We start from the raw sequence: 22,849 nt of genomic DNA, 5'->3' as shown, positions 1-22,849 counted from the left end.
AGTGGAAATATTTCCGCTCTAAATAATAAAAAAAAGAATGCTACAATTTCCTCCTTGTTACTTGCCTTGATGCCTTCCTCTCTCTTCTTTTTCTCCCCAAATTTTGTTGTTAAAAACTAACCCAAGAAAACTAATTTTCGCGTGTATTTTTCCTTCAAAAATATTTTTTCGTGAAAAATTATTTTCGATTTATAATGGTATCTGCCGAACCCCCAAAAAAACCCAATTGTAACTGACAATATGCAAAAAGTGAACAAGTAACCGATAACAGAAGCTTAAGTACAACTTGTTACATTAGCACTAGATGTTGCAAATAAGTATGAATATGATGGAGTAAAAAACACTAAGCTAAACAGAAGAAACAGGGGGAAAAAAAACCCCACTTCTCTTTTCTCCTCATTTTAATTACACATGAGCTATGATAGCTTCTTCAGTGATACATGTTCTACAGCCAGGCTATCATTCTTCATATGTTGCACATTCTTGAACTGCTAAAATGTATTTCCCAGCAAGCAAGTTCTGAACATTGACAGACCTGCATGAGAATTTACCTCGTCCAACACAGGTCGATTTTTTGAGCTTCTGAGCTTAATAAGCCTGTAAATTGAACAAAAGCTGACATTTACACGAAGATTCAGACTTTCGCCCTCAGGCTCCACAAACTCAGCTATGTTCTTCCTTAGATAAGTAACGCCAACTCATCTGCAGAAATAGAAAAGAATGGTTAGCTAAGGTAGCTACTTGAGACCATTGCACATAGTCCTTTTAGTTTTTGGCTAATATTTTAGCAATGACCAATTAGAAACAAACAAAATTAGAAAGATAGTCCCGAAAAAGGGAACCAAAGGGAAATATCCTTTTCGATGAATTTTGCTCATGCCTTGTATAAATTTTGGATCATTTTCAAATTAAGAATCACGACTATTTCATTTGTCAGAACTTGTTGCAGCCAGCAAGCCACAAATAAGCTGAGAAGAAGAGCAATACTACAACAAACACTGTTACAGCTAGCCACCTATCTTGATGATTACAGGCAGTTAGGCACGGGCACTTTCTATTGATAGTTGACTTGAGTACACAGATAAGTATACAAGTATCCATACACGGATAAAAGGATTTGAAGAGAAAAGGAAGGGGAGGAAAAACAATAGACTCATACTATTTACATGGATATAGATTGGGGGAAGAGGAGGGGAGGGGAGGGAAATGGAAAGATCCAATTTCCTTTCAACTTTGACTGCCAAAGTTTTGGAACAGCCAAATCTTTCCAAATTCAAAAAAATTGGCAGGAAAACAAAAGCCCAATTTGTCGTGTTTCCAACTCTCCATCCTTCCCCCTCCATCTCTTTCCCTCCACCTTTGCAACCCACACACATAATAAGCAGAAAAATAGTCCCAAGACTCATTAGCCACTCACGTATACAAGCATGCAGAATTCTGTTGCGATTTAAATCTTTATAACTGCACACGATGAAAAACAATATATGTTTTGTTTATCTTACTGAACAACTAAATAAGAACTGTGAGCATATCTTGAGCAAGAGCCCTGAAAATGTTGTAAAAGGAACCATCATTTTCCAATTTGATCATGCGAAGGCATTATTTATGCAGAAAAAGGGGAAAAAAGAATTTTTTTTTAAAAGACTATGTCCACGGCTTATCTGATTAGCAAACTTCCAGAGTAAACATACTTTTAAGTTGGCAGCGATGACATCTGAATCTGGTCGTCAAGCAAATTTTCTGCAGGATCTAGGGTTTGATAGGAATCTCGCCTCGGACGTTCCAAAGAAGTTGCTTCGTATATACCTGTAGACATCAAATCATAGTGAAAGTGTAAACAGACAAACAAAAGCAAGTGACCTTGTCTTTCTAAGCATACAGCTGCAAACAAATAAAGCACAGTTAATGAATGTTGATAATGTTCACTAGTGGATCATAGGTTTTTTTTTCATAGATAATGTGTATATGTAAGAATAGAAGAATTGATTGAGAGAAAAAGAGTTGATGGAGGGCCATACATCACATGAGATATGAAGAGAAGTGTAGAGAATTCGTGGAGGAGTCCACAACACATAGGTTGGGTGGGATATGAATAGAAGTTTATTTGTGGACTGACCAAAATGGAATACAAGAAATATATTCGAGGAACGAGCAAGTAAGATAAAGAGATGAACCCTTTTTCTTTCCAAACTCAAAAGATAAAGGAGAAAACCCGTCCCGAAACTAAGAATTAAATGGAATCTCTTTCTCATTGCTTCCAGCGCAAGAGATATGTTACAAGGCCGGAAAAAGTTGCTGGAGAGAACAATACTCTAGCTTGGCAAGCACAATATACTCCCCTCCTAGTTAGAAGTGGGAGGGGGAGTAGTCGGTGGAGATACTCCCATCCCTGATATTCAGCACATATCCACCACGATGATCACAAGATCACATGTAAAGTGTGTTATCGTATTTGCCTTTTCTAGAATTGCCATGACAATGACAAATTATACCACCGACTCAAAGGTTTCTTTCTATGTAGATGGTAATATGGTATCATATAAACTCCGGATGCATCACTTAAGGTAGTCTTCTAAGTAGTGCCCCAGAAGGTCCCAAAAACGTGTATCATTCAGCTCTCAAAAGTGGAGATTTTAGGACTTCTTCAAACCCAACAGACTGAGGACTGGACCTCCTGTGATTCATTTTGTGACTTCCCTCGCATACATTGTTCCATCAGTAAGTTGTTCACCTGGGAAACCTTCTGTAGTTCTGAATACAGCAAAACGTGGACGCCACTCGGTCCTCCGGATTTTCAAGGGTCATCGGGCAGCACTGGACACAATGCAAGCCTAAGTACAACTGAGCCGATTCCAGGATGGGCAGGCTGTTAAACAGAAAAGATAACTCTTCTAGTGTCCCCAGACGACGTCTTCGAACTCCCTAATGTTTCCATTACTGGCCACATTCCGGTTCGACCCGATTCCCTTTCAGAGCTCACGTGGAACACCACCGAGTGTCATTCACGGGAGCATTTTCCCTCTTCGGCCTTCAAAATTCTCATTTAGATATATGCCACTACCACCCATATATGCAGGATGAACACTCTGCCTGAGGTTTTGGTGGCCCGTTGCGCCCTCCTACTCATCTGGCACTTGCCTTGACAGTTGGGTATTGATCGCGTGCGTAGGAGTGTAGCCGAGTAGGTATCTCATCTCCATGAGTTCAGCACAATCACATTGGACAAATTTCATATCCGCCACAAGGATCACATGTAAGCATATTTTCCTATTCACCTCAAAAAAATTGTCATCTAACCCACCTCACTCAGTAGCTTCTTTCCCTGTAAAAGAAAAAAAACACATCCACTTATCCCACCCCACCCCCGGAAAAAAAAAAAAAAACAGATATTGAATCCAAGCTAAGATAAGAGGCAATGAGTTCATCCTCCAAACAAGGAGGCCAGGGTTAAGATTTGCTATTGGAAATCACAAATGTAAAGTATCATTTCTCGTAAAGTATTGAATAAAAAAAAAAGAAAAATAGCTGATTAGTGAAGGAGCAGTAACCAACGTCTTAATAGAAAGATACATAATGTGTTTCAGAGGAAATGTGAAATATCCTGTGCTCAATGAATACAAACTCCAATGCTAACCAAATAGGAAACAACCATGTCCAATAGAAAAGAACCCTAAGCACTTAAGATCTCCTAATCAAAGGATTTTGACTTTCAATATACTTCTACTAATAGTGGAATTGCATTATTATATAATACAACAAGTTGACCTTTTGATAAAGAGTTATAACACATACCAAAACCCAATACTGCACAGCAGATGATGAATCCTGCCAGAGAGAAGTCTGATTTGTACGAAATCTCCATTACAATTATACATCCACCAGCTACCATAAGATGTTTAGGAGATGAGAACACCATGTGCAACCTACACAGACACAAAGACTTCATCAGTCATTCTTATAGCTCCGCTGGTACGCAGACAAGTTTCAAGCACAAGTTAGGAAAAAGAACCTTTAAGAAAGATACTAATTCAAGAGATGAATACCAACAGAAACCATTTTCTTGAAAGATGCATTACATGAATTATTGGAGAAAAAAAGGCAAAAAAAAGAGGTAAGCTTCAAAGTGAAGCGTGTTTTCAGCTACCAAATTGTAGATTTCAGGAGAATTCCAACCTTTGTTAAAGGCCTCAGATCCTGATTTGCCTCTATATAGGAAAATTGTTGGGCTATATACAAGTTCTTTGATGAAAAGTTGAGCAATTATCAGCAAGATAAAGCAAAAGAAAATATCATGAGCACAACATGCAGTATGGTATGTCAAAATCAATAATACAAGAGCTCATCCTTTCATTCTTCCATAAGAGTGTGACCAATTTCACCAACCACCTCATAAGAAGCTTTTAAATATTGGGCTCTAACATAACTTTGTCAATGCATCAATGAGCTACGTAAAAATAACTTTTATTTAACCATGCATCCTTTTGCCTAGATCCCATGATTTCGTAATTAGATAATCTTACAAAGCTATAATGTCAAGAGTTGTGACTAGAGAATTATAATTAATCAATATAAAAAATGGTCATTTCTACAAAATCCTAATTCTGTTAGGATTTGTTTGTTTTCCTAATTCTAGTAGGATTAGAACTAGGAGTCTAAAAGTTTTAGTTTGTTTTTAATTCTAGTTGAGTTAGAAGTCCAAATCCTAGTTGGATTAGGATTCTAATTGGAGTAGAGTTATAATAGTATTAGGAGTCTAGTTAGTAGTAACCAAGTTGAGTTTGTTTGCTTTTGCTTTACACGCCCATATAAGGCTTTTTAATTCATTAAAGTTAAAGAACATGCATATTTGCATAAGTTGAGCGCAAGCTAACACTAGGTTTTCGAGTAGTAAACCTACACAAACAACCCAGACTTGTTTGTCCATGCTCTTAACCGCGACTTGAGTAATATCCCTTAGTTTCATAGTTAGTTCGTCCATAAATTAGAAAACCACAAAAAGAGTTCGAAACAGCCATGAAAAATCACATCAATAATGATGGGTTCTCGGCTAAAAGCTATAACACCAAGGTAAGAGCAATTAACTGTTGTGATGCTGAGAAACCCAACCATCAACATCACCAAGGATGCACAACCTCAAAAAAGTGTGAGATCACACGCAAAGCACCAACACCGAAAATCAATATAAAGAATACAAAGAATAATTGGTTAGTTACCTCTCTTCTGCAATATTCTCGGCATAAGAAATCAATATAATTCCGAAAAGGATGGTGCTGATATAAGGCCATGCAGAAAAGGAGAATTCTTTGCTGCTATCAGGAGTTGTCCCCTGAAGTACCAAAAATATCACATATTAAATGCCAATTTTGCAAATAAGTTATGCCCCAAAAGATAAACTGCACACCTTCCCCTTTTTTCCCCTTCAAGCAAGGTAAGTATTAAGAGAATAATGGAAGTGGACTAGAGAGTTCAGGTTACCAATATAACGTCCCACATGGCGACAGGAAACATGAAGCATGCAGCAGAAGCAATGGTAATGGCGTGAAGGCGCCTTTTAAGCTGATTCTGAGAACAATAGAAAGAGGTTGAAGAAGGGCATGAATGAAGGCTATACCTGTACAGATAAAAGCTGCATAAAAATGAAATAGGTTTACCTTAATTGAAATGCGCCGAGCAATCACTCTTCTGAAAGCAGATAATATTCCTGCAAACACAGGAACTGCCATATCCCTCATTCCCAATACGTTTTCCATCTGAGCCTCAGGATCCAGCTTCTCTCTGAATGGTAATCCATGGTTAAGTTTACAACTCAAACTTTTTCTGTATTTTTCTGGCCACTAGCAAGTACCAAGAAAGAACCAGTGTAATACTTTCTCCTCACCCCACGGGAGAAAAATGAAAAGGATATAAAAGGGAGAATAAGTAGCAATGGCCCATCCTTGAGATAAGAAGTAGAGGGAAGCTAGCATTGCTACTAGTCCACCAACCTGAGACAAAACATACAAAATTTATATTACGCAGAAAAGATTATATCAAACTTTGAACCTGAATATGCAAACACAGACTCTAGCAAAATCATACTCTAGCCAGCAGCTGTCTGAAAAAAGAAACATATTTTGTATATCAATTAAGATGACAAAGTACAGTTACAAGGCTTGGAGCTACCTTCTTCCAGATATGACCCCTACGTCCATAAAGAACGGCAGATAACACTCCAAGTACAGCACCAGAATACTCTGCAAGTACCGCTCTGAATTGACCAAATGTAATAGTTAATTAACTTGTCTCTCAAATATAAGATGACATGCAGAAAATGGATGCAAATAGCATGTGCAGAGACAACAATGAAGAAGAAACAGGAAAATGTTAAAAACATGACAGCTTGATAAAGTAAAGTTCATATCACTGGTTTCTTAACCAATGCTACCAACTGAAACATCCCTAGAGCAAACAGAATTACTGGGAACTGTAGATTCAAAATTCAATCATCAGCATCAAAGGAAGTTCAGTCATCAAAAGTTGAGCACACAACAACAACTTACCGAAGGGGACCACATGTTTTGACTCCTTTTACCCAAAGGATGAAATACAAAGCTGTTATGGCTCCATTAATCATAGAAGGAACAACCTGGAAGAAATAAGGCATCCCAATGTTAAAATCGTAGATAATAGGAAGTAAAGTTTAAACATACATTTCCTTGTTGCCAAACCTGCGTGTTGGACAGTGGCCTTCCTCTCCAGGGCTTTTGCATAGCTAAAAAGATTATAGATGATGGAACCAGGCAACTGAAGATAAACAGCACAACTGAAGATTCTGTCTGAGACAAATACTGGTACATGGAATAGATTGACCAGATTCGCATAAAGTTGCCAGTGATATGTATGATTCTCAGAGGCACTTGCCTGTAAGGAATCAGATCATCAAGAATTATTTAATAATGTGGAAGTGACAGCGTAATGAATAGCATAGACGATAAAAAGGCAAAATCATCAGATAAAAATTTGAACTTTTTTGACATAAAAGATGCTACATAAAGATGAAACTTAGAAGTTGAAAGTACCACAACATTCGTCCAAGCCTAGAGACAATTCTTTCCGTTTATTTTACTACTTTAGCAACAATACCATTACCAGAAGCATTCATAATTCGCATCCCCCATAAATATATATGACTTGAAGTTCTTCAGAAACAAGTATTACTGATGTAGCAGTTTATATGTTTTAATAGAGATGTTCCCTCAAGCTTCCCACAGCACAGCATCATGAATCATGATCCGTATTGGCACCAATACAGTTGTGAAGGAGTTGTGTTTGCCTACCCAGAACCCACATGCACGCCTACCCCAAGGTCCCAACACACACAACATCATCAACATCAATAACACTGAAATCTGCTATCTGGAGTGAGCTATATAAAATCTTGATCACTAAATCAAGTACAAATCACTTAATGAGGGTGCAAAGCAAAAATCTCGCACCAGCTGTCCTATCTCTAAGCTTTCTCATTGACAGCTGATTTGGAATTACCAATCCTGTCCCAATGCAATCAAGAGGACATTCTGCTTCACTTCCTTTCTGGGGTATCAATGGACTTGCATTGAATATAAAGCAACACAAGCAGCCAACTGGTTTCAAGATAAAACACAATAGCAAAATCAATTATATGGATAATATGATAATACAAGACTCTCAGGCCCTTCTTCCCAAAGCTTCTGGATGCTTCGTCCTCGATTCATCAGGCCAACTAATCTCTACCGTCATCAACACGCAGGTGGCCAATTCAGCTCCTGTGTTCGCCAGAGAGGTCAATTTCCAATGGCTTGGAGCTTTGCTGCTACTCTTAAGCCTGAATTTCAGTTATTATTTGTAATTTTAGTTCTTGCTATATAGGGTTATGACTTATGAGTTCTCTTCATCTTAATATGATATTATGTGGCCTTTTGGATGCAATTGTTTGTTTTTTCTATTTGGGGTTTATAGGTTGTTGTATCAAAGTTTGTTTTCTGGTCAATCAATTTGCTTCGTTTATGTTTCATTTGGATTCACATATGGAGGAAGACGAAGCCTTTGAAGTTTATAATCTGATGACACTTTGAAATAAAAGAGATATCTTATCTCTCTTTGAGAAATGGAAACAAGACGACTGAAAATGCCATTTCTAAACTTCTCAAAGCTGCAAATTATTTGGATTTTCCATCACCGAAGAGTAAAGAAGAAAGACCTCTTTTATGTGATCTTTGCTATCATCTTGTATCTTATTCTAGCAGGATGTGCTTTTCAACTCAACATTTTTCTCGAGCAAAGGAGTTTAGCTCGTTTGAATTGGACAGTTGAACTTGAATCCATCAAATGTGAAAGCCCTCTGTAAAGGACTCTATCAAGGAACTAAATGCTCTTCATGAAGCTAGTAGGGATTTAGCCAATGTTGTTAACTTTGACTCATGTTAAAGGAGTAAAATAAGCTTAAAAAGCCGATGGAGATAATGTCTAAGGTAAAGAATATGCCAAGGAGTGAATACTTCTCAAGGGGGATAAGAAAGGGAAAATGATTTCACCTTCACTAGAAACGAGCTCTTTGTCCGAGATACTATGCAATCTGAGAAATTGAGTTGTATATTTGAAGTAGAAAAGGTGGTTATGGTGGTTTGAACTCTATGCCTGGATATGTGTTCCCTTCTACAGAGTATGACTCAGAATTTTCTCAATTCGGGGTTCCTCGGTCCTCCATTGAAGAAGGTGTTTAAAGAGGATGACAAAACGCAGAGTACTCTGTTTAGTGAGAGTTTGGATTCTAACATGAGAGTGCTGATATACAGGATATTTGTAATGAAGAAGAGGAATATTCCAATGCAGAAGGTATCTAGAGTATTTCAAGTTGTGTTTGAGTTTGACTTTCACTACTAGGCATGAAATTAAAGAAATTACAACAGAATGCTTGAGTAATGCGAGAAATGGTATGAGGAGTGCATCTTCAAAAGAAGATAGATCTTGTGTCCCAAGTATAGGTTCTGTAACCGAAAAAAGACATGGGTCCTTCCAACAAAGTGTTTTCAATTGGTTGCTCAAGGAAACTATGTTATCTATCACTCCCTCTATTCCCAAAAACCTTTCCCATTCCACCATTTATGTATGTCCCAATTACATTGCTAAATTATTCTTAGCCATTCATCACTTATATATAATTCCTTCCTCTCTCCACCATTAAGTTTAAAAACACTTAGATGATTTCTTATTTATAGTTCACTTAACATAGGCCCACAACAAAGATATTCCTTGATACTTGTATAGCTCTAAGAAGGGGGTCGTGAATGGAAATTCGAGTAGTTGGTTTTCAAAGAAAATCAGCATATGAAGTCGGAAAGAGGGGAGCCAGGTGCAACACAAATTCATTTTTTTCATTCCCAAAGTGTCTTTGTGTCGGAAGATCAAGACGGTAAGGAATCTAAGTTGCCTAGAGACCTAGAAACTTATGGGAGAATCAGCATGTTGGATGAGACTTCATTAAATTGGTCTATAAAAATTATGGCAGGGCCTTACTCTAATATAGAAAACTAAAGTTGATCAAATCATTGAACAAGTGGGTTCAGTGAAGAGTAGTGTTTTTTCTTTTTGCTTAAGCCGTATTCCTGCAAAAGAGAGAACTAGTTATCACCGTCAAGGAGAGCTAAGGAATACAAATTGGTGTGAGGAAAGGACCCAAATTCTTTCTATTCCACGAGTAGACACCTTTCGACAGAGTCTTCCGTTCATAGTCTTGCTCTTTTGACCTTGCGAAGAGAAAGTCCTACGAGATGATTAATGAATGTAGGTATGGTATCTTTAATTCGCGGCGGGCTCGACACACATTTGGTTGGAGAGAAAGAAACCATTATTTTCATTGGATCCGGGTAGAGACCAAAGATCTTGAGCGACCGATCCAATTTTCCCCCTTCTAACTCTACTTATGGATGCAAGTTTCATATTGGCGTCAAAAAGATGAGTATACATCCCCAATCATTGGATTGTACCAATTACTCATGATATCAAGTTGGTATGAAAAGGAACTGCACTTATTCCCACCCCCCCCCCCCGTTGGATGTCTCCAATCACCCAACGCCCATCGGAGAGGTCAACAAAACCCGATATAGCTATCAATGCTTTAACAATGGGAGCAAACATAGTTTTACACGTTCTAGCTCAAATGAAGAGCACCATTTCGGCCATCATATTCAAATAGTTCATTCCATCATAACCAAATACAAGTACCAAACAAATTCATGACAGCATTGCCTACCGGAGAAACCTTACTCCCAAAATAATCAATGTTGTATCGCAAAATACTACAATAGAATTCTTCTCTTCACTTTAATCGTCAATTTAATACAAAACTATCATATCTGATCTAACTTTAGCTTAATTGAAGTTCCAGTCTTCCAGATGTAAAGTCTAAAAGTTCAACATACTTACCAAGTTATGTAATCAGTCAAATAGCACAAATTACAAAGAAATTAAACATAATCACGAAAACCCACATCCTAAATTCATTAACAACGTCAGAAATTAGGGTTTTTGACTCAAATCAAAAGGGGTGAAAATTTGTAATACCTGGAATAAATTGAGTGACGATCATCAGAAGTTGGCTTTGGAGACATCATCTTGTTGAATCCCAACACAAAATGAAGATTGAAATTATATAATAAAATGTCAAAGAATTAGATTGAACCAATTTTATGGAATGAAATCCCTAATTTTGAATCTTCACTGCCATAGACATAGTTAGTTTGGTTGCTTCATCCTGTTTCTCAGGCGACCGTTTTCGCCCAAGTGATAATAAGTATAGCACGAAAGCACGTTCAGTATCACGATTCATGAGTTATGAGTTATTGTTGGACCATTCCTCATAGTCCACACCATATTAAAAAAAAAATAAGCTTATGCCCTATGGTCTATGGGTCAGTAGTAAGAGTTGTCTTGTAAGAGACTACCTACTTTTAAATTAAAATTATGCAATAGTAATTCTTATATTAAAAAGAGATTTAAACCGATAGTAACTAGTTTGATCTCATTCAGTAACTTTTATATTAAAATTAGACCGTCTCTTTTAATAATTTGTGTTAAAGCAATCAATATTTGAAGTTTTTAGGAAGTAATTCAAGGAGTTGAGTAAATCTTTGTAATCTCAATTTTGTGCGTGTTCTTTTCTGGTCCTGAGTGATTTTTGGTCAATTTTGTATTTTACATGTTGTATTATTAACTTACTTTAGCTTATTTTTGGAATTTACTATTTATTATTTGTGAAATCAGATATGAAACCATATCAAAAGATTACTTACGAAATTAAAAGACACCGTATTAAACGCTCTTGCAGTGTAAGAAAGTATAGCATTTTTTATCGACAATTGCTTGACATCTTACCTTTTGGTTTTACTAATGTATAATTTGAGAGATCAATGGTAATTTGGTAATACGCTAGACTATTAGATTGCAAGCGGGAAAAAAACCGGTGCTTGTTTGGTTGTATAGAAAAAACATGAGTTGTTAGACTTCCTATAAATTTAAATAGTGTAAAGTTATTTGGTTGATAAAAACTTGAAAAGTTGCACTTTGGAGAAGTTCTACTTACTCCCCACAAGAGGAGAAAGTAGCTTATATGTGAGGTCCTTATCAACCAAACAACTTTTGGCACGTCATAGAAAATGATGCTACATGGGGAAATCAAATTCCCAAAATATACTTCTTTTCATATTATTATTATTAAAGGTAAAGTTTTTTTTGTCTCAAATTACCTTTAACTTTCAAGTTTTTGCGAGAAACTACCTTATAAAAAATTATTGTTACAAACTATCTTAGTTTTACAATTTTATTGTTGACAACTACCTTATGCCGGTTTCTAGCGTTGACTTTTGTTTTTCAATTCAAAATCGTGAGAAAAACAAAATTACCCTTTTGGAAATTGCTTGAGATTCGAGGAGATTAAGAGGCTAATTGAGGAGGGTGATTGTTTCAATTTTAATGGTGGATAGGTGGTACAAAGAGTCATAGAGATATGAGATAGAGAGAGCGCGCACAGGGAAAATGAGAAATTATGGTGGGAAAAATTAAAAACAGGTTTCAAGAGATCAAGTGAAATAACATGACGTTAAAACACCAGAAAAAACAAAAGTCAGTACCGAAATTCGGCATAAAGATGTCAACAACAAAATGGTAAAATTAGGTAATTTGGGACAATAATTTTTTTATAAAGTAGTTTTTCGTAAGAACTTGAAAGTTAAGGGTAGTTATCGAAAAAAAAAATCCTTTTACGGTCCGTTTGGTAGTTGGTCATAAATGGTGGTAATGGGAATGAATTTGTGTGTAAATTTGTGAAAAATATCATTGTCCATTACCATGGTAATGCTAATTTATCCTAAAGTGTCCACTTTCCTTCTTGAATTTTCATTCCCATCCAATACCACCTTGTAGGGTGGTAATGAGTGGTAATGAAAATTGCTTCCCCTTGGAGACAAAAGCACAAGTTTAAGGGTGAGATTGCTTGTCCATGGAGAAAAAATGCTTCCCCATGGAGATTTTAATGGTGCTTCCCTAATAAAATTACACATAAAATTCATTCCCATTACCGCAATTTATTAACGACTACCAAACGGGCCGTAAAAGAATATCAACTAAAAAATGCAAATAGAAATTCCATCCCACAAAATTCCCCGTATTCAGTGTCCTCCCTGAAAAACACTTGACTCACTGTAACATAAAAATGGCAGCTACAATCTGTCTGCCATCATTTTCTCTCTCCAAATCCACCCTATCATCACCCACTAAAATGACAATAAAACCCCTAGCAATTCTCACCCCAACTGGGTACAAAATGGGCGTGCCATACGAGCTGAAGCAAGGGCAGAATCGTCATTTTCACGAGCTATCTTCTGGTCTGAAAATGGAGGTAATTTCCCAGAAAAAAGAGAAAAGGATAGAAGATGAAGAGGAGAGAGAAAATCCTCCGCTTGTATTTCTTCATGGGAGCTTCCATGGTGCTTGGTGTTGGGCTGAACATTGGTTGCCTTTCTTTGCTCATCATGGGTTTGATTGTTTTGCCCTCAGTTTTTTGGCCCAGGTGAATTTTCTGCGCACTTTTTGGAAATTACAGTTGGGATAGTTTTAAATTTGATATTTAGACTTTATTTACTAAGTTAGTAGATGACATCACTTAAAAATTTGTTCTTGGATTGTGTAATCTTTATAAAATCTGAATTTTACTTTGGGTTTATACTCATAATCTGTCATTAGTAACAATGTTGATGCTAAAATATGGCAGATAAGATAAGAATACATGTTTCCAATATCCACTTTTTACATGTGATTGGTTTCAGTAATGTGAAAATTGAATTTTGATTTTGCAGTATGTGTGAAAGAAAAAAAATAGAGTAGTTTATGTACTGAGTTATTGTTGTTGTGATATTTCTGTTGCCTATTTTTGATATAACTGGTACAATGGGGTGTATGAATTTGGATTTTAGATTGTTGCATTTCCTTTATAGTATTATATATGGTGCATTTGCATTTATACAGGTCAATAGTATATCAAATTTCCTTTGGTTTGGAACATCGGCATAGAGTAATGCACTCGATGATTCGACTATTGGGAATGTGTTAAGATTTAGCCTAGTAGATGCTGCTGGTTCAGCTACTTAGATAGCATTGTGATAGATCATCAAATGGACTTTTCTTATTTGAGGTGATCAAAACGGATTGTATGAAAGTGGACGTTATGAATGGTGCTGATTGACTATGAATCACGCCAAGTTCAAGCTTGAGGTAGCTCGGCTTGTATGAACTTGATCAAGGTTTGAGGGTTTTTTAGCTCAAAACATCTAGTTGAAATCAATTTAGAAATTCGGCTTTCTTTTCGAGAATGATAAAAAAAAGACACCTTTACTAACTTATAATAACCTTCCTATTCAAAGTTGATGCTGATATATCGTGATCCTGAATTCCTGATATATAAAGATTACTAATTTGAAGTCGAAATTTATACTCACTATAGTTTCTTAAAAATTCAATCCTGCTCACATTCCCTTGGAGTCCAGTTTAGCTCTGCTAGGCTCATTAATTTTGACTGCTTTTATCACTCATAAGTCCTAGGCTATGTGGAGGAAATGACGGGGTCCCTCTTCCATCACTATTTTAATCTGTTCCTGATGTTAAATCAGTCAATCTTTTGCTGATGTGATTTCTGCATTCGGCCAGGGTGAAAGTGATGCTCCTGCTGATAAGGTTGCGGGTACTCTCCAGGTATTGCACCTCCATTCTCATGGTTTATTTCTCCTAAGCACTCCCTCTTCCCAACATTCCAGGTTTCTGCAATTTGGTTGTCTTAAAATATGAAGATGTGTCTTTCCAGAGGTCATTTTGTTATTTATTAGTATTGCCTTACTGGTGCAGTAGACACATGCAGCTGATATTGCACACTTCATCAAGAAAGAACTTCCATCTCCTGCTGTCTTGGTTGGACATTCGTTTGGAGGTCTTATCGTTCAATATTACATATCAAGCATAAGTAACAAGCACATGCTAGGTTATTTCGTGTTCCTTCCTCTAGTACCTTTCTCATAGTATCCCACTATTTGGAAATATTCTGCTAGTGTTTTTTTTTTTTTTCAAATTTGCAAGATCAAAGCTGGCTGTCTCTATCTAAGATGCTTCGACATTGTTCTTCTGATGGTAAAGTAAACAATATTTGGGAGCATGTACTAGTAGCTGCTGAAAGAAAGGGTTGCGTCTATCTTAACAGTGTGTTTGGTTCATTTTTAGTTAAGGAAAGGAAGAGAAGAGAAAGGAAGGGAAGAGAAAAGAAAAGAATGGGAAGAGAAAGGAAAAAAACCTCAACTTTCCATGTCTGGTATAAATTTTCTCTACCCTTCCAAATTCCCCCATTTTTGGGAGGAAAGGAAAGTGAAATTTTATTAAAGAGTCTTTCCTTCCAATTCCTCCCATTTCCTTTCACTTAATTTTGTTTTAATGAACCAAACATTTGAAAGTAACAAATTTCCTTCCACTTCCTTTCTTTTCCTTCCAAATCCTTTCTACCAAACAAGCTGTAAAAGTTAACGAACATGAAAAAGCCTAGTAGAGAAACTCAACAAACTTCTCTAGAGATTTTTCTTAACCTGCAAGTTTATTTTGCTTTGGGATATGTTCAAATATCATTGAAATACTAATAGTCCTTATTACTAGATACGAGTAATCCACACCCAGAGCTTGCAGGAGCTGTACTTGTCTGCTCGGTGCCTCCATCGGGTAATAGGTGATGCTTTTCTTCCTCAATGTCTTTTTTTTTTCCAGAATATTACCTTTTCTAATTATCCTGATATAGTAAATCTTAATAATCCTGTAGTGGCTTAGTGTGGAGATATCTGTTTTCCAAACCTATTGCTGCTTTCAAGGTATGCATTTCCCGTATGTGTTTCACTAGTCTTTAATGACTATAAATTTGCTTTAATCATTTTGCATTGTTATATGAACTTGACACAGACCAGCATTAAACAAAATCAAACCTCAAAGGCATGCTCATCCCCATACATAAGTTAAATTTGCTGTCCAATACAATACTTCTATAAAGCAATTATCACATTTATATGCTCTATGCCCTTGCATAATGGTGTTTGACGGTTTGACGTTGACCATATCTTATATGGAATATTTCAGTTGAGGTGCCTTGGTAGAAAACTTCATTGTGTTTCACGGTCACCATCTGCTCTTACATATCACTCAAACTAACAGGACAATGTTCCAGAGTGAGCACACTTCCTCTCTTTCTTGAAAATAGCAGCTGATGAACATTTTGAGAGCCTTTGCTATGACACTGTCTATCACATATTTACAAACCATGGTTCAAGTCTACTGTTTCCAGTGCAACACTGAACTAGAACTCTTGTAGGTTACCTCAATGAATTTTAGTGGTTGTGTTGTTGAACACAGGAAGCTATACTTCCTAGGAATTTAGGAAGCCATATTTTCTAGGAAATTGTTTTTCTTCTTGTTGTATTTCTTAGGAAGTGCAAAATTTTTGGCTTATCATTGGAAATTTTACTTCCCATGGAAAGCTCTACTCACCTACTGGAACCTATGAAGTGCGGTTTCCTATATATTTGTCAACCAAACAACTCCACATCCTTATACTTCATAGGAATTTTTACTTCTTGTGTTTTTGTGTGTCAGCCAAACAAGCACTTAATATAGGTTGTATAGAATCAAGTTCTGCCTTACATTATAACAAGTACTTAATTATAGAAACAGTATCTTGCCTTGCATTAGAACTTGTATCACCTCAATAAAGTTACTAGACTGACCTTTCCGTCAATGTCCTCCCTTCACTATGTGGTGCATATAGTTTTAAACTTGCATAACTGAAAAACTTATGACATTCAACTCTTGGCCAGGTGACTCGCAGCTTAGCAGCAAAAGCTTTTCAGACTGATTTGCCTCTTTGCAGAGAAACATTTTTCTCCCCCAAGATGGACGACAACCTAGTCCAAAGGTGTAGTTAACATATGAAATAAGTATTCGCAATGACTTCTTCTGTTGTGTTGTCTAGATCTTTCAACTTTGATTGTTAATCCAGGTACCAAAATTTGATGAAAGAAAGTTCAAGGCTGCCACTGTTTGATTTAAGGAAGCTAAATGCTTCCCTTCCTGTTCCTTCGGTGCCGGAGTCTTCTGTTAGAGTTCTCGTTGTAGGCGCTAGAGATGACTTCATAGTGGTACAATTTTTTCGCCATATAACTAAATCTCACATCGTTTCCCATATATCTGCACTTGGGTGCTTGCATTACTTGTTCTATGTTTTCGTTGATATTCTTTTATTAATAATTGCTTGTAGGATGCCCAAGGACTCAAAGAAACAGGAGAGTTCTACGGAGTCTTACCAGTCTGCGTAGAAGGAGTTGCCCATGACATGATGTTGGATTGTTCATGGGAAAAAGGTGCAAATGTTATTCTTTCCTGGTTAAAGACTCTTGAAACGGGGAAATTGTAGTAAATCAGATCTATGAAAATTCCTTTACTTTAGGATCAATAACACTCAATAAGCTCATAAGACTTTGATTTTACATTACTTTTACTCTTCTCGTCGTCTGCCCTCTTCATGAAAATTCCTTACTTTAGGATCAATAACACTCAATAAGAACCAGTGACCACCATTGCTGCTCTCTATGGTATAACAATAACAAATTGACAGACATGAACTCTCCATAAACGCTATGCAAAATTTGTTTTGGATATGTTTTGTTGAAATATTACTTCGATGATGTGTAATGGAAGCCCAAAGTCATGTCCTTATTACAACAATTTTCATAGACTCTTACAGCAGAGTGCAGGCCTGCAGGGAAATGCTTGTGTCCTGGTGTGCGACGTGCGATACAATCTATAGATTTATCAATTGGGAAGTAGAGCAAATTTCTACGCTCAGAATGTTGCAAATATGGAAAGATTTATTCATAAGTCGAGTAAATTTCTACGCTCACGATGTTGCAAATATGGAAGCGATTGGAGAATTGAGTTAGAATTTTGATATATACTAATAATTTGTAGATAGATCCAATTTGCAATTCAGATATCTTAATAGTTGAAGCGTGAATTGAGATAAATGAGTGCTCGCTTGAGTCATTGTGAACTAAAATACCATCAAATAGCTAGTGGAACAACTGCTCAACTACATGTCTATATAAGAGAAAATAGTGAATCTCAATATGATAAACAATAATTGTATTGTATATCAAGAAAGTGGAAGTTCGCCTTACCTTTTCCCCCCACTTTTGAAGAGCCTTGTCTATTACGTTGGGTTGGGTGGACCTGGGCGAGATTTTAGTCTGATATTTATCGGACAATGCTCCATTGCCAACCTCTAAAAAACAAATATATACGCCTAATTGCCTACGCCCTGGTAAGGTAAAGATGCATGTCTGCTTGAGGTGAGTTAGGCCCTGGTAAGGTAAAGATGCATGTATGCTTGAGGTGAGTTAGAAATATTTGTATGCCTACTTACTCATGCTTGTGAGAGTATCATTTAATATACTAGAAATCGGTTTCGACTAAAACTCAGTTAAAAAGCAATTTTAAGCCATTAAAAAAATATATATATGAGCTTAGCTCCTCAATAGTCCAATAATAAATCATAACTCCAAGGTAATTCATCAACTTATCTAAATTATGGTTCTTGCTTACATCAAATCATGGGAGAACAAAAATAAAGGATACATATGGTATTGCATCTTACACAGCCATTACAAACTTCTCAAATCCTATCATCAATAATATAGTATCTCGTTCAATTTATGTCTGACAACTTTCGTCGACTTTCAGACATCTAGGCAGCAATCTCAGCAACCTGAAAAGAAACAATAAGTCCATAGTAAGAACTTAGACAGGTGCATGTGCTTGATGGTGCTTTTAAACAGTTTACTGCTGAGTTCTCCTAATCAAAGTTGAAAAATGAACAAGCAAAATAAGCAATGAAAGTTGTCCGATCAATGTTACCAAATTTGTTAAACCCACTACAAATAACAATACAGAAAAGGCGAATTGGTACATGCAAATGCAATGACATACTTTCGGGCTATTTTTACATAACTAGGTAACGATTAGTGTTCCCGTACCCATTTTTGTGTGGAAATTAGGTCACACTAGGACCTATCTTCATTTTATAACTGCTAATCTGCTATCATGGTCAGGTAAGAAGAGTTGATTAACCTTCTCAGATATAGCTTTAAGCCTTTAACATACAAGTGTATTGTTTTACTTATTACAAAACTAAGAAGGAAATTATATTCTCATAGCCATTCTCATACTGCGAATTAACACTAGGACGGTAGAACCTAATTTCATTTTACGGCAGATAAGCACCTATCTTACAGATCCTGCAATTCCACTAGCTAGCTTATGGTCAGGCAAGTAAGAGTTGTTATTCTTACCTTCTCAAATATAACTTTGACATCCTCAAATACAGCATCTACTGGCTTTGCTGCATCAATCTATGCATAGAAAGAATGAGTGAGATATCAACACATTAGTTTAGGCAAGCAAATGAGTGAGAAAATGGCCCTCGTAAGCAGACAGACTGGAAATTACCCGTCTAACTTTTCCAAGAGTGTCATAGTACTGAATAACCGGAAGACTGGATTCCATGTATACGTTGAACCGCTTTCTAATTGTTTCAATGTTATCATCTTCCCTCCCCTTCATTGCCATAAAAGAAAAGCAACAGAATCAGAAAGGAGAATTAAATCAGAGCATTAGAAACAATCGATGGAATAAAGAGCATAAAGGGCTGGATTTATTTCTGTCCAACCTGATTTCTGTTTAGCAGACGCTTCTCCATCTCCTCCTCTGAACAATCAAAAAACAGAACAATTTCGGGCATTATTCCTGTCTGTACAAACACATACCAGAAAGAAGAGGGTTTAACATGCATTAATCTAATAGATATGTACAAAATATGATAAGACGAATTGCTGAACCTTACAATAGATTCAAACGATGCACGGTTTTCTTCATTGCGAGGAAAACCATCAATCAGAAACTTTTCATGTCCACTCTCCTGAATAGCTTTCTGTAGAAGCCTAATAGTCACCTCAGCTGGCACAATCTTTCCCTCCTTGATCATGTTCTGTATCATAGTTCTAGAGACAAGACAGCAATATGCTACTCTGGTTAATTACATAGATTAGCACGAAAAAAAAACTAACAAAGCATTTTCGATTATTAAATAGAAACCAAACTATCTCCAAAGTGATCAGATTAGATATTAGCATAGCTAGAAATCATGACATGTGATCTACTCAAGGGCAAAGCTACATGACCCTTACGGTCCATATATTTTAAAGTGGTCGATTTGCTTCAAATATTCTTAACCCCATTAACTCTTAATTCCTAGCTTCGCCCCGGGATCTAATCTCATAATTCATCCCCATAGGCATACTCCCAAACAAAATAGAAATGCAAAGCAGCTCGAAGACGAAAGTTTAGTAAAAGTATACCCATTCTCAGAGCCAGATTTGATCTCCGCTCGTAGAAGGTCTCCAGCACTTAGATGAGTGTATCCAAAATTCTCAACAATGTTAGCACACTGGGTGCCTTTCCCACTGCCAGGACCACCTGCTCAGATGATCAGATCATAAGATCAACGCATACAACATTCGGATTTCGAAAACATGTTCATTAGCATCATATTATACTCCCTTATGGGCCAAAATAAAAGACATTTCTTTTCCAATCGAGATGTATGGATCCATGGACCTAAATGTCTATTCATGGATTAACGAAAATGTGAAAAAGCTCTATTTGCCACTCCCATTCTATGAGTCTCTTCTTCCTTTCCACAGTATGGAATCGCCAGTTTGGCGACTTAACATCAGTAACATTTTATTTACGAAAATGTCACTTGATACAACGTTTGTACATCTCGGAGATAAATCAACATTATCTCCACCAGTGTTACTCCGACACCTTCATTTACCTAAAAAACATGGTGTCATGTTGTGTCCGTCACGACATTTTACTTGGATACTTCATTTTAAACTAAAAACTTGATTTTTTTTCTACAAAATAGCCGAGTCAGGCACTTAGACACCTGAGTAACATAGATCTCCACTACATTGGCAATAGATCGAAGGAATTTTATAAACAAGAGTAATTACCGAGCACAAAAATGACGGTAATTTTCTTCTTTTCAGCTTCCTGCAACATTTCAAAAACTCATAATTACAAAAATAAATCAAACAAACATAATCAAATTTGTTTAAATTGTTAAGAATTGAAATGATCTAGAAAATAAAAAAGAGAATTACAATGTTCGTTGTAGTATGATCAACAGATCCCATGATACTGATACTTTACTTGCACCTACAAAAATTCAAAAAAAAAACATAAGATCTCATGTCAATTTTACATATATATATATATATATTATAAGATCTATCAATTTTGAAAATTGAAAAACAAGGTTTATGTTTTTTTAACAACATTTAGAATTTCAAAAAATGAAATCACGAGAAAATTTGTATGAGAGAGAAAATGCAGAGTGTATTACCGGGGTGTCGGCGGCAATTGAGAGAAGAAAGGTTGTTGATGATGATGTTGTTTGGTAATAAAATCAGAGGAATTTTATGGGAGAAAAATCAATTAATCAAAAGATGGTCTTACGAGATATTTCAGTTTAATTATTTATAGACTGAGAAAAGGGAATGACATAGCTTGGAATACCCGCTCGCTGATTTATAACGTTTTCTAACTACTTTTTTTTTCTTTGTCGACAATTCGCCAAAGTGTTGGATCTTCTCCTAATTTTTTATTACTGGATTAGCTAATGCCCGGCAGTTCGTTATCGTTTTTTGTTTTCAGTTTTCAACTTTTTTAAAAAAAACTAAAAATCAAAAATAGATAATCAGAAAAAGTGGTTTTCAGTTTTTAGTTGTCAGTTTTCAAAATCATCATGTTTCCAATAAGTTGTCGATTGTCGTCATTTGTTGTTAAAATCTCGATTCGGGTTTTACGATCCTACGATTCGGAATGACTTTTTCGATCCTAATCCTATGATTCGGAAGGACCTTTTCGATCCTAATCCTACATAGAATCTTAATTTAATATTTTGATCCTAGCTAACTACCAAAATTTAATTGGTAGAATCATAACATGCATGATTTTACCATTTATGATCCGATTTTTATTATAAAATTTCACAAAATAATTCCAAAGAGTAAATTTTGGCCCGTGACCAGCCCGGTCCAAGTCTGGTAGTCCCGTGAAAATGGTGGATGGGTCATGGGTTGGAAAATTTTTGCCCGGCCCCAACCCAACCCTGTTAACGGACCGGCCCAAACCTGATCGTGGGCCAAACTGTGGCCAACCCAGCCCAGACCGTGAAAAAAAATGCAGATTAAGGGTCCCCAACATCCAGTTCATGACTTCATCTAATCCAAGGCAGAAATTTGGAACAAAATTTATATTCATGATACTTAAGGGCAAAAAAACCCCAACCCATAAAATGAAACATTTATAAAGAAATTAGATTGTTAAAACTTAGATAACTTAGGAAGTTTTAGTCTTGAAATTGCCGAATATTCCTCGAATTAATTGGAATTCTGAAAATCCAAAATTTTTATTTTTGATCTAGTAATTTTGACGTTTGAAATTCGGAATTGTTGATTTTGTCGAATCTGAAAATCTCACTCTTAAAATCTTAAGATCTGGAAAAATGAAAAGGGAGAAACTGGAAAGTATAGTTTTGTGCTAATAGAATCAACGGGTTTGAAAAATTGCTTTAGTAACTTTGGCTTTTGGAAATAGAAAATAAGATAATAATATAAATGTTAATTGTTATAATGTCAATTGATGGTCAAGAAAATAGTTTGTCTTGTAAGAGACCGCCTACTTTTAAATTAAATCTAGTTATTAAACCCGGGTTATGTCTCGGATAAGAAAAAAATTCATTTATTAATATAATACTTTATGATAATAACACTAAATGCAACTTAGTCTAGTGGTTAAGAATTTAGTATATGTACTTGAGGTCTCTGCACTAAATACAACTTAGCCTATTAGTTAAAACTTTAGTATATGTACTTGAGGTTTCGGGATCAAACCCTATACTACGCAATTTCTAAATTTTTTTATTGACATGTGTTACATGAATTAAAACTCCCTAGGGAGAGCGCCATGTGGCACAATTTCTTGTTTATGCACGTCTTTTAATATATTTGTATATATTAGGCAATGATTAGCCCAATATTAAAAAGAGGATTAGCTCAATAGTGACTACTTTTATGTTATTTCAGTTACTAGTTTAATCCATTATTTAGTAACTAGGTTTGCTTTTATATTAAAA

At 36.1% G+C, this 22,849-nt stretch overlaps 3 protein-coding genes across 5 annotated transcripts; 1 reads left to right on the top strand and 2 right to left on the bottom strand.

The window, feature by feature from the left end:
• Positions 1 to 250: 250 nt before the first annotated feature.
• LOC104906132 (uncharacterized) lies at positions 251 to 10,868 on the bottom strand. 3 transcript variants are annotated; one of them, XM_010694849.4, is made up of 11 exons: positions 10,582 to 10,868; positions 6,708 to 6,900; positions 6,540 to 6,625; positions 6,163 to 6,247; positions 5,906 to 5,984; positions 5,652 to 5,782; positions 5,476 to 5,562; positions 5,214 to 5,326; positions 3,793 to 3,923; positions 1,692 to 1,806; positions 251 to 702 (listed from the first exon to the last, which is right to left on the bottom strand). In XM_010694849.4, the coding sequence occupies exons 1-10, from the start codon at positions 10,629 to 10,631 to the stop codon at positions 1,694 to 1,696; spliced, it is 1,068 nt and encodes a 355-aa protein (XP_010693151.2). In that variant the 5' UTR covers positions 10,632 to 10,868; the 3' UTR covers positions 251 to 702; positions 1,692 to 1,693. The 3 variants fall into 3 exon arrangements, with proteins under 3 accessions (XP_010693151.2, XP_048495433.1, XP_057248763.1); XM_048639476.1 differs by lacking the exon at positions 10,582 to 10,868 and adding an exon at positions 7,476 to 7,628; XM_057392780.1 differs by lacking the exon at positions 251 to 702 and adding an exon at positions 1,528 to 1,546.
• Positions 10,869 to 12,641: 1,773 nt separating this feature from the next.
• Positions 12,642 to 17,100, top strand: LOC104906145 (uncharacterized). The gene is made up of 8 exons (XM_010694861.4): positions 12,642 to 13,084; positions 14,218 to 14,262; positions 14,416 to 14,545; positions 15,205 to 15,274; positions 15,365 to 15,413; positions 16,410 to 16,507; positions 16,592 to 16,730; positions 16,850 to 17,100. The coding sequence occupies exons 1-8, from the start codon at positions 12,728 to 12,730 to the stop codon at positions 17,003 to 17,005; spliced, it is 1,044 nt and encodes a 347-aa protein (XP_010693163.3). The 5' UTR covers positions 12,642 to 12,727; the 3' UTR covers positions 17,006 to 17,100.
• Positions 17,101 to 18,136: 1,036 nt separating this feature from the next.
• Positions 18,137 to 21,221, bottom strand: LOC104906150 (UMP-CMP kinase 3). Its single transcript, XM_010694869.3, has 9 exons — positions 21,056 to 21,221; positions 20,814 to 20,868; positions 20,664 to 20,703; positions 20,004 to 20,121; positions 19,490 to 19,646; positions 19,316 to 19,396; positions 19,096 to 19,203; positions 18,939 to 18,998; positions 18,137 to 18,355 (listed from the first exon to the last, which is right to left on the bottom strand). The coding sequence occupies exons 2-9, from the start codon at positions 20,844 to 20,846 to the stop codon at positions 18,335 to 18,337; spliced, it is 618 nt and encodes a 205-aa protein (XP_010693171.1). The 5' UTR covers positions 20,847 to 20,868; positions 21,056 to 21,221; the 3' UTR covers positions 18,137 to 18,334.
• Between the last annotated feature and the right edge of the window lie 1,628 nt (positions 21,222 to 22,849).

This window comes from Beta vulgaris, chromosome 2 (genome assembly GCF_026745355.1).
Source record: "Beta vulgaris subsp. vulgaris cultivar EL10 chromosome 2, EL10.2, whole genome shotgun sequence".
Taxonomy (NCBI): domain Eukaryota; kingdom Viridiplantae; phylum Streptophyta; class Magnoliopsida; order Caryophyllales; family Amaranthaceae; genus Beta; species Beta vulgaris.
Note: the sequence above shows the minus strand (reverse complement) of the source record. Positions and strands in the feature narration are given on the sequence as shown.

Excerpts from the sequence above, each read along its gene's own strand:
- LOC104906132 (XM_010694849.4), bottom strand. The coding sequence starts at position 10,631 with ATGATGTCTCCAAAGCCAACTTCTGATGATCGTCACTCAATTTATTCC. Across the intron at positions 6,248-6,539 it reads AAAACATGTGGTCCCCTTCG|AGCGGTACTTGCAGAGTATT; the intron begins GTAAGTTGTTGT and ends TGGTCAATTCAG. Across the intron at positions 5,563-5,651 it reads CTCGGCGCATTTCAATTAAG|AATCAGCTTAAAAGGCGCCT; the intron begins GTAAACCTATTT and ends TATTGTTCTCAG.
- LOC104906145 (XM_010694861.4), top strand. The coding sequence starts at position 12,728 with ATGGCAGCTACAATCTGTCTGCCATCATTTTCTCTCTCCAAATCCACC. Across the intron at positions 14,546-15,204 it reads AAGTAACAAGCACATGCTAG|ATACGAGTAATCCACACCCA; the intron begins GTTATTTCGTGT and ends CCTTATTACTAG. Across the intron at positions 15,414-16,409 it reads AACCTATTGCTGCTTTCAAG|GTGACTCGCAGCTTAGCAGC; the intron begins GTATGCATTTCC and ends ACTCTTGGCCAG.
- LOC104906150 (XM_010694869.3), bottom strand. The coding sequence starts at position 20,846 with ATGGGATCTGTTGATCATACTACAACGAACATT. Across the intron at positions 20,704-20,813 it reads ATCATACTACAACGAACATT|GAAGCTGAAAAGAAGAAAAT; the intron begins GTAATTCTCTTT and ends GAAATGTTGCAG. Across the intron at positions 19,397-19,489 it reads GTGCATCGTTTGAATCTATT|ACAGGAATAATGCCCGAAAT; the intron begins GTAAGGTTCAGC and ends GTGTTTGTACAG.